This window comes from Carassius auratus, chromosome 22 (genome assembly GCF_003368295.1).
Source record: "Carassius auratus strain Wakin chromosome 22, ASM336829v1, whole genome shotgun sequence".
Lineage (NCBI taxonomy): Eukaryota > Metazoa > Chordata > Actinopteri > Cypriniformes > Cyprinidae > Carassius > Carassius auratus.
In genome coordinates, this window is record NC_039264.1 from 15,319,542 (window position 1) to 15,330,937 (window position 11,396).

At 34.8% G+C, this 11,396-nt stretch overlaps 1 protein-coding gene across 2 annotated transcripts in view; it reads left to right on the forward strand.

The window, feature by feature from the left end:
* The window catches only part of rnf123 (ring finger protein 123), a 124,574-nt gene extending 115,617 nt beyond the window's left edge, over positions 1-8,957 (forward strand). For both annotated transcript variants that reach the window (XM_026197904.1, XM_026197905.1), the window contains exons 38-39: positions 6,721-6,806; positions 8,250-8,957. In XM_026197904.1, coding sequence (XP_026053689.1) covers positions 6,721-6,806; positions 8,250-8,349 — 186 coding nt within the window. In that variant the 3' untranslated portion in view covers positions 8,350-8,957. The remainder of the gene's footprint in view (positions 1-6,720; positions 6,807-8,249) is intronic.
* Positions 8,958-11,396: the final 2,439 nt, after the last annotated feature.

Sequence of the window (11,396 nt, forward strand, 5' to 3'; positions counted from 1 at the left end):
CAAATTGTCATCAAAATACCAAGTTTGCTCTCTCTCTTCTCTGTAGTTACTGTGGTTGCCTGACCAGAGGTCACTTTTCCAAGATACTCGAAGTGCTTTGAAGTTCCCCGACTTATTTCCTCTCTGAGCCTTTTCCTAGATTTCAGCTCCAGTGAAGACACGAGCTTAGGAAATCTGTTTGCTCCTAAAGAAATAAATTAATTAAAAACAAACTAATGATGCAGAAGAGGAATATTACAGTTTTCTGAATCTGCTGGCTTTCGGTTGGGAAATCAACTCCTACACGTTTTTGACAAATCTCCATCGTTGCGTCTCGCTTCAGTGAAATCCGTTCCTGCATGGACGCCAGTATTCCTGCAAGAAACATAGTTATTTTCACTTCAGGACAAATGAACTTTGATTACTCCGGATGGAGTTGTGGCATTTTTGACAGCGCTTCACACTAATTCTCCTCAGGAAAGCTCGCTGCAATTACCTGCCGCTTTTTCTGGGCACTTTAGCTGTGAAGAGAGCTACAATTTTCACTCCCACAGCAAAAGTACGGCCTCCTCTTTCTGCGAGTCTCCAGCTGGCTTTAAAGTGAGCTGAGATTGACATTTCTTGGTGACCCGAAAGTCCAGAGAGGATTTATTTTATTATTATTTTATTTATATTCTAGAAACTGCCAGCCTGGCTGTTACATAAGATGTTGAATGAAAATGATGAGACTGGACAGCAGCAGGGTTAGTATTGTATATTAAAGATAAAACATAAGATGAAAACTATTGACACATTAGTTAAAAGAGAGATTTACATAAACCAATTAAATTAATAAACATGAACAGATCATGAACATTGATCTCCAGTAAACTTTGTAATGAAGCAGAATTAGTCAAGTAACATATATATATATATATATATATATATATATATATATATATATATATATATATATATATATATATATATATATATATATATATATATATATATATATAAAGCTGTAATATATATGAAAAACTTTGCCAATTAACTGAAATAATGAGTTTGAAGTAGTTAAATGGTTAAAACTAAAATTGAAATAAAAAGTATGTATTAAAGTTGAATAAAACTTTATTTAAGTGTATATTATAATTAATGCTTGTGAATCAAAATAAAAAAAAATGACAAAAACATAATAATAACATTGTTAAAAGTTACATTTCGAATTAAATACTTGTACTTAAGATAACACATTTCCCCCAAATAATATTTTATAATGGATATAATGAATCACATTTACTCAAGTAGTGTACCAATAAAATAAAGCTGAAAAAAACGAATTTTCATACATTTTAATAAAACCTTAAAGCTAAAATAAAAATAAATGAAATCTAAATTGAAATATAAATTCAAAATAAAAATGGCCACGGCATATAACAAAATTTAGACTGACAAATATGTATTTATATTGATTTGATTCACCATATCACAAGTGAGGAAATAAGTTTCTATATAAACCTTTCAAGTGTGCCACATTGTATAATTCAGCTGGATTTGTAAACGTATCTGTATGCTGCTTGTCTCTCCACACTTGACCCATTTTCAGGGCTTCTATCATTGATTCTGTGTGAGTATCTGTGTTGACACGACTGGCTGTTCAGCTATTTTTCAAGTTGACAGAAAAGCACAGACACATCTGGCCCAAAAAAAAGATTTTGTTGTTGCCTACGCAATAATTAGATCTCATCGGTATTGCAAAAAGGTAGAGACAAGACAACAATCTGCTTGGGCATGAATAATTCAGCATTTCTTGTCGGGGAACGTCTTTGTTTTACCAGTCATCTCATTTAGTACATCCCTAATCTTAAATGTGCATCTCTATGAAATATGATGTGATGTATTGTTGTGAAGCATCACCTATAAATTACTATAAATCACCACTATGTCTGCTCCAGAATTGTATATTGCATACATGCAAGTATACACATGTTCTTGCTTAGAAAAAAAAAAGAAAAAAAGCTCAACAGCACATGGTCAGGAAACATCAGCTTTCAGTTCTCTCTTAAATATCAGCCAGACACATGTCGATAGGGGCCCGTCAGAATCTGAAGGTTACATGTCAGCTGTCTCACTGCGGGACGCCCTGCAGTTACACACGTTACTAATGAAGCAGCTGAGATGGGAAATCTACATACTGATGATGCAACCCTCTTACATTGCAATGAAAGAGCATTGCAAATCTTCAATTGATTACAAATGGTACATTGGTTCCCTGGATTGATTTTACTGTGAATTGAGTTCAGTTTATTAATATCTTGACAATAGTGCCAATCATAAAGGGCATCCTGACTTTTGTGTGATTTATTTATTTATCTTTTTTTTTTTTATTATTAAATAACTTTTTCAACTTTCTAGGAAAACATGTGGAGGGCCCAATTACTCAAAGTAAAATGATTGGATATACATTTAAAAAGAAAAGAAAAGAAAAAAGTAAATGTGACATCCATGAAAGAAAGAAATTTGGCGAATGGATGTCATAGACTCGATGCTACTATAAATCACACACATAGTTTTCATATTGTAAGGAAGTTTTGAACATTTTAACTGTTTTCATAAGAAATAAACAACTGTTTCTAGACATTATTATTATCAGTTATTTGTATAGTGGAATCCAATCTTGTAACCTGTGTTTTCACTGAAAACATTTTTTATTGGATCTCTACATCAGATGATATTGGCTCATTTACCAGAACGGCAGTGGTGTCCCACATTGCGACCAGCAGGCGTTGCATCTCAGGTCTTAGGGTGACGCATCTAATCATACTGTATGTAGAGTGCAGCGTCTTGCCTCCTCAGCACTTTGGCTCTGACTGGAGAGGGATATATGACCCGAGGCAATGAAGGGATTGAACCATCAGCTCATGTTGATCTCTGCTGGTTATGATTCCAAAATCCATTTACTGTAGCTATACAGCTTTATAGACCGCATTCACAAAGATATGAAGCCTTTTTTACAGGACCATTCATTTTTAAAGGTGAAATGGATACACATGCACAGTAATTAGTGAATATTATTCGAAAATATGTGTATCTACTTTATAGAAAATATAATATATAAATACTGTATTTAGAAATCACCCTGGCCCTCAAGTGATACTAAAAGTCTGCGTTCCTCGTTCTGATTGGTGGATTTGACTTCAGGATTGTGGGTAGTGTGGTGCTAATGTACCTGAAATTCTGCTACTGGAAATTGAAGTCTCCTTGTTGTCAAATGTCACCAGGCCTTCTTTGTCACAGCTGAAATAATTCAATTTGATCAAATTCATTGGAAATCCTTCTGTGTTGTCGTTTTTGTTTAGTTTTTTTTTTTCTTTCACTGAATATCCATTTTTACTAATTACGTTGTGAATTCAGTTTCTTGCAGACTCCAGCCTCACAGAAATCACTCTAAAATCAAGCAGCTTTTCATTGGTCAACATTATTGAACATAAAACATTTTCAAAACCAACTTAAACATGAGATAAATCTGCATGAGGGAAATGTTTCACCCTCTATTGAAACTCTTGGATTAGTAATGAAAGCAACAGTAAATGTGAACGCGCCAGGACTTAAAGGACTAATTCACCACAAAAGTGTCATTTGCTGAATATTATATTGCTCATTAATGGATCCTCTGAAGTGAATGGGTGCCATCAGAATGAGAAATCATAACTTGTAATTTTAGCTAGTAGCCATAGTTTGAAGCAAAAAACGTCTTAACGATGGATTTGTTTCTGACAATCACATATATTCATATAACTTCACAATACATTGACTGATAGACTGGAGGGATGTGGATTACTGCTGGATTATTGTGATGTTTTTATCATCTGTTTGGACTCTCATTCTGACGGCACCCATTCACTGCAGAGGATCCATTGGTGAGCAAGTGATCCAATGCTACATTTCTCCAAATCTGATAAAGAAACAAACTCATCTACAACTTGGATGACTTGAGGGTGAGTAAACTGTCAGCTATTTTTCATTTATTTATTTATTTATTTATTGGACGGACTATTCCTTTAAGTCACACAGTCCCAATCTTGACATTGACTGATTTCTCTGTTAGTTTGCGCTCACTGAATAGAGCAACCATATGAATTCAGTTAAACACCCAGCGTTTTTATCAGGCCGCCATGAACCAGAGCGAACTGAGCCAGTCAAGGTCAATCTGTGCCCCTGCAAATTACCTTGGGATAGTGGATATCTTCCCCCATTACCCAGACACAAGATCTGAAGGTAATAGCTCAGAAGAGACGGATTTAGGAGCGAATAAATGAGATTTTAAGGGTCTTGTATTTCCTTCATCTCAGCTTAGAGACCAAACAGAAACCCAATCATTCCCCTTGGAACAAAGTTTGACTTTGAGAATGGAAGGACATTGGGGAAGACCCAACACAAAATCAAAAGACCGCATGAAAAACTGATGAAGAACTCAACAGCCTGGCTATCTGTGTAACTGAGGATAAATCTATGGTTTACTCTCCAAAATTGCTTTCATCGGTGCAATAGCCTTTAAAATTAAATGAGGGGCTGCTTTTTGCCTCACATTCAGTTTTTAATCAAAAGAGATGGAGCAGTTAAAGTATTCATATTAAAAAGATCTCAATAACTTTAGCTTGTCCTCTGCACCCTTGGCTTCATTACAAGGTCGGGCAAGTACTGTGCGTCTAACAACATGCAATCATTGTAGAGGCCTCATAGAGTTTTTAGAAGGAAGGTTTGAGTACTTGTGAAATTACTAAATAATCTAAATTATGCATTTGCTATACATGTTGCTTGACTGATTATTATTATTTAAAATGGTTAAATAATGGTTTAATAATAGCTTTAATAATTGATCTGGCCATTAAACTTTGGAAACTGTTTGGAAACTGGATTTGGGCGAATAAGAAAAATGCATTAGCATGAAATATAAGGTTGTCATATTCAGCGGTGCATAGAGCGAGGCCGGTTGACAGGGATGCTCTTCTGTCACTGCAGGCTTTCATCCACACTCCCCATGAAATCAGTACAAAGAACTCAATTAACACTCGCTGCCATGTTTCCCCACTTCCCAGCGAGGAGAGGAAAGCCTTCGGATGAAAGCGTGGAGATTATGGGAGTCTCGTGTGACTCAGACTTAAGGATGGAAGGAGAATATTCATCAGCGTTTTCTGTGGCTGCGCTAGGAATTTGTTCTCTTGGAAATCACAAGACCAACTGACAGAAGGAACTAAGATTGCATACAAATCGGTTTAATTGCTTGCTGAAAACCTAATGCCCTAGTATCCACATAACAAACAACAACCAGCCAGAACACCCTTAACAGGTTTTGCCCAGAAAACCACCATTTTACTATTTTTCAAAAAGTCTCAATTCATATAGTGCACCACTCAAACACAGTAACGTCCTATACTACTACTACTACTACTACTACTACTACTAATAATAATAATAATAATAATAAACAACGATTAAATGTTTAAGAAATATAATTTCTGTGATTTTTAGATTCCAGATTTAATTATCAATTTAATTTCCTATGTCTCAATGTTTTATATATATATATATATATATATATATATATATATATATATATATATATATATATATATATATATATATATATATATATATATATATATATATATATATATATATATATAAAAGTGAGTACGTTGAGATCACCAAAAGTGAAAATGCATCTTCTGAGGTCTTTGTACATTCAGTATGTGTTCTAGTTTGTTTGAATTTATCTTGTGTGTCGTCCCCTTGGGATGTGTGCTGAATGTTCTTTGCAGCTTTTTTTTTTTAATGTCATGTATGTTGAATATTTGACGGCTTTAATGTGCAGATGCGTGGGATCCTACATATGAATAAGTAAATAGAAAATTAATAGAGAATAAAAATAGAATATATTTGCCGACCTACCCTATATAACGTTATAGTATATCAGAGTTGTCAGTTTCACTTCATTCATTTTTTTTATATCTGTGAAGCTGGTTTTTGGTGATTTAATATGCATGTATACGCATTTAAAAAATATATTTTAGGAGACAATTTTGTTTAGCAAAATTTTCAAGCTACTCTATCCATACATTTAAAGTTTTTTTTAAAGTACAAATAAAAAGCTTGAGTCTTTGTGGCAAAAAAAATATATATAAATAAATAAAAAATCATGAGATGCTTGTATACTAATGAAGCTCCATCAGCTTGTTTCAAGGGGTCAGGGGTTAAGCTCTGTTCTCTTGCTGCTAATTAAAAAAAAGTACATGCTGTGCAGGTGAAAGCTGTTCCTATGAGTATATATTATAAACTAAATTGAGGTCTTCTGTAGCATACGTAATTCTCAATAAGCCCAGAGTGATCCATACTTCAAAAATACTGTAAATAGGTACTTTTTTGACATTAGGGGGACCAGACATCCCAATAGTTCACTTAAAAAGTGTTTGGCTGGTAGGCTCACTGATTTAAAATGAATTAGGATAAGAACAGTGTGAATATATAGTTGGTTTGCTGAATACGATGACATTGTTAAGAAGGAAAAAGAGTGTCTTTGACAACACTTTATTTTTGGGACATCTTTCAGGAAGTCAATACACAATATATCTGCTTCTTAAACGTGACCCTGGACCACAAAACCAGTCGCTGGGGTATATTTTTAGCAAAGATTTACACTTAAGACTGGTTTTCTTGTCCAGGTTCACAAATGATTACATCAGTCTTTTTCTTTTACAGCCAACCAGTGAGGATGATCTCTGCCCGATCTGCTATGCACACTCCATATCAGCCATCTTCAAGCCCTGCTCCCACAAATCCTGCAAGTGAGTTGCTGCCAACATCCTATCAACAGCTCCGTTCTTCCATTTAAGAGATTAACACCACGCCGTTAAAGGCTTCAATGACCATTACTTATATAGAGCATAAACACTGCCTGAAATACTAAGGACATGTTCCCTCTGTTGCGATACATTAATTCCACTGGCAGTGCTGGTAGATTACTTAAAAATTGCAGTCCTTTACTGATTGCAAATTACATGATGGAAATTTTAGTTTTTAATGTAAGCTGTTAGATAACAAACATTGAGTAATTAGTTCTGACTACTTTTGGACTACTTTTAGATTACATTTGCCATAACATGTAACATAACATTACGCCATGGTTTCACAAATTACTAATTTATAACACAAATTCACAAAAACTAATTAAATAAATAATAAGAATGTCAAACAAAATAAAACTAATCAACCTACTTTAAAATATAAACAATCAAAATAAACATGAGAACTGTACAAATATAAATATTTTAATATTTAACAGAGTTCTCGGTTGTTTGTTAACAATGTTAGTGTTGTTAAATTATTAAAATATTCCTTAAAATCTTAAAAAAGGTTGTGTGGCCGATCCATTTTCCGATTGGTATGTGCTCTTCCATAAACATGCAAGACTTTCCAACTGTAACCAGTAGTTTTATTAAAATAAAGTTGTATAATTTACTGGCACTGTGTGAATAATATGTAATCATGTAATTCTTAAAAAGTGTAATCTGAATATGAGCACTTAAAAAATGTAATGCAATCGAACTACAAGTGCTAAAGTCTAATTTAATTTAAGTGCTAATTAAGTGCTAATTTAATTTCATTTAATTTAAATTTAAAGTCGGCAGGCACAGGACGTCAATATATTAACATGTTGACATTGGACATGATGTCGGACAGACATTGCATTCTGGATGAGAATACAAATCAGGTTGACGTCAGTATTTGACGCCAATTTGACGTTAACATATCGTTGTGTGCGTAACATAACGTTTGGTTACACAGCCACCTGATGTCAGTATTGGACATCACATTAACATTGACATTAGATGTTGTATTGACACTGAAATTTTGGTCACCCGATGTCGCAACTGAAATTTAACCAAATATAAATGATTTTATGACGTTGTGTGGCTGCTGGGTAACTTTTGGAATCTTATTGCATAATCCAGATTACATGTAATCAGTTACTACCCAGTACTGTCCACTGGTAATGCTGTGGTCTCAGCACTTCATTGAAGTTGTCACAATACTATTTATATTACATCAAAACTATGCTCTTAATAGAATACATTTTCTTGGCGGTTTGTTTTTGAGTTGCTTGAAGTATATCGCAAAGCGCAGCACAGATAGCTCACGCTTTGACATGACTCGGCACTCTTTAAGTGATTAAATGTCACTGACGGACAGATCTCTCGCTCCCTCACTCACTTTGTCTTTTATTTCAGGGCCTGTATCAATCAGCACTTGATGAATAACAAGGACTGCTTCTTCTGCAAGGCCACTATCACTGGAGTGGATGATTACACCAAACCAGCCAGCTCTTAGTGCGCCCTTTACACACACATGCACACATTTGGTGTTCAAAAATCCACATTATGTACACTTTCCCCAAAGACTTCACTTCAGAAACACACATATTCAGGTTGGACTCTTTCTTTCCACTCAGTCCATGTATGGTCACCATCCCGTCACTGTTGGCTCTGCCAGCTTTGCCCATCTGTCCTGGCGTATCATAACATTTTGTCTTCTGACGAATGGAACAAGGCCTTGCAAGGCAATAGCTTTTCCCAGGTTTCTGTATGATGAATGGATGAGATCATGTTTAGAGCCACGTGCCCTTGGTGCTTCTGAAGGAGCAGCTGAAAAGCTGAATGTGGAAGATCTGCTGATAGAGATGGATAGTGTCTCGCCACTGTCTCAGTCGCATCTCATTTTGTCCTGGCTCTTTCATCTCCAATCTGCTCATTTCTATTCTATCATTTCATCTCATCTATTTTAGGCCTCTCTTTTCTCCTCTCCATTTTTCTCAAATTTTTCTTGTTTCACCTCGTATTGTCTAATTTTTTTTTCATCTGCATTTTTGTAATCACGTTTGCCTAATCTGTAATCTACTCTATTTTCCTGTTATCCTTTAGTCTCTGCCCATTTTCTCTTATTCTTCTGTCACATTCTAGTCTATCCTCATATTTTCTTTTCTCATTAACTCTTCTTGTCTCAATCTAGTCTCATTCTTGTCTCTTCTTTTCTTTCTCTTCTCATCTCACACTTCTCTCATTTTCTTTTCTTGTCTTATTCTTTTCTTTTTTTCTCGTCTCATTCGTGTCTCTTCTTTTCTTGTCTCATTCTTGTCTCTTCTTATCTCACACTTGTCTCTCCTTTTCTTGTCTTATTCTTTTCTTCTTTTTTTCTCGACTCATTCATGTCTCTTCTTTTCTTGTCTCGTTCTTGTCTTTTCTCTTCTCATTCTTGTCTCTTCTCATCTCACACTTGTCTCTCCTTTTCTTGTCTTATTCTTTTCTTCTTTTTTTCTCGTCTCATTCGTGTCTCTTCTTTTCTTGTCTCATTCTTGTCTCTTCTCTTCTCTTATACTTGTCTCTTCTATTATCTTCACACCTAATTCTTTATTCTACTCTATTCTTCTCGTTCCTGTCTTTTCTCTTTTTGTCTCATTCTCATCTCATTCTTGTCTCCTTGTCTTGTCTTCTCATCTCATTCTCGTCTCTTCTCATACTTGTCTTCTATTCTCTTCTCATAATTCTCACCTCATTCTAGTCTCTTCTATCCTCATTCGTCTCATCTCATCTCATTTTTGTCTGTGGTCTTTTTGTCTCATTCTTGTCTCATCTCATATTTTGTCTCTTCTCACGAACTCTGGTTATATTTATCATATCAGGAATCAGAGTTAAACTCAGTACTAGTGAACAGTTTTTCACATCACTCTCTGTATTTGCTAATGTTTTTATACTCCGTGATGACAGCCATATTTGACATAGATACGCACTTACCAGAATCTACAATCACTTTGGATTGTTGTACATCATTTTCTACATGAAACTAAGGAAAAAGAAAAACATCTACATTAAGCTGTTACATAATATGTAATAAATGTATTTTATTACGAATTTATAAAGCATCATACAAGATAAAAAAAGCAGGTTTTGGGAGAGAGATGTAAATGCAATGTGAGACAGTGATAACAGTTCCTGTTTGAGAGAAATCCTTTGATTTCCCACCAACACTTGTGTGTTCTGTTCTCTGCTACATTTCTCCATTCGGACGACTTGCACGTTTGATCTGTCATCATAATGGTGTGGGGTGTTCGTAAATGTTCTCTAAGAAGCCTCAGCTTTCTTCATACCCAGATCTTTCCTTCAGTCTGTTCCATTAGGAGTGCCTAGACTGCTGTTTTTGTTACAGAACACCAACAGACATCTAGATTTAAGTGCTTTGCTGTTGTGTGCATGGCGTTGTCTTTCCTAGATCTCTTTGCTAATGGATTATGTTACACTCGGGCTCTGCCTGCACTCAGAATCCATTGCCTTGCCACAGCTCCCTTAAAAGGATATCCAGCCATTCACAACTGCAGTTTTCTACACCAAATAAAAGTCTAGTGGTGCAGTTTTAAAACCCACAAAAAATTAGATGGAGTGAGCCAAGACTGGTGGTGGACCGCAGCTTTGACTGTCACAATACATTACGTAATTGTTAAAACAACTTGTACAGAATTCATCATACGCTTCTTACTAATTCACACAGACTGTTTATTTAACACGCAGACAATTTGCTACAGTATGAACGATAAACCACTAAACTTCCAAACACTGTATAAAACTGATAATAATTATGAATTATCAAAACCAAAAGATTATGTGGGTCACTACTTCTCTCATTTGGACTGTTAAAGCATTTCTCACAGTGTGGTGTAATGTTGTTTTTGATAAGGGGGTGCATGATATAAATGTAGGACCCCCCTCTATAGTTTACTTAAAGTGTGTGTGTGTGCGCGCATTTGCGGTGAGCGTGTGCAGACGACTTTAATTTAAGAGTTTCCACTCTCAGGCATCTGCTATTGTTGTCAAAGGGAATTGTAGATTAGTTAAGCAATATTTAAAGGACTGTTGATGGTTTCTTTTCTTTTTTTTTTCTTTTTTTGAAAGCGAGTACATGGCATTTTTTTGTTGTTGTTCTTTTCTTTTCTCACTTTTGTGTACATGTATTGCTGTATTATTAGCATTAAATTATTTATCCTAAATACTGTCTTGTGTACTAACTTTGTAAGTACTTTTCAATGTGTATATATTGGCTTACTAATGTATTTAATTAAGCATATATTTAAAATATATCCCACATTCATTCAACCCTGTTACTTACTGATGATTTCCTCTCTGTTTAAAGAAAATGGAATTTGGAGTATTTCCTCATTATGGTGAAAGGTAAGCATAGAGTAATTTTGTTTTCTCAATTTGTACGTGTTCTAGATACAACAGAAAAGTAAATAGGAGGGGGAAAACACTCATAAATTGCTAGTTAAGTTTTACAAATTATTACAAAGAAATTCTACATTATATTTAGCGTAAAATGTTGATGTAGAA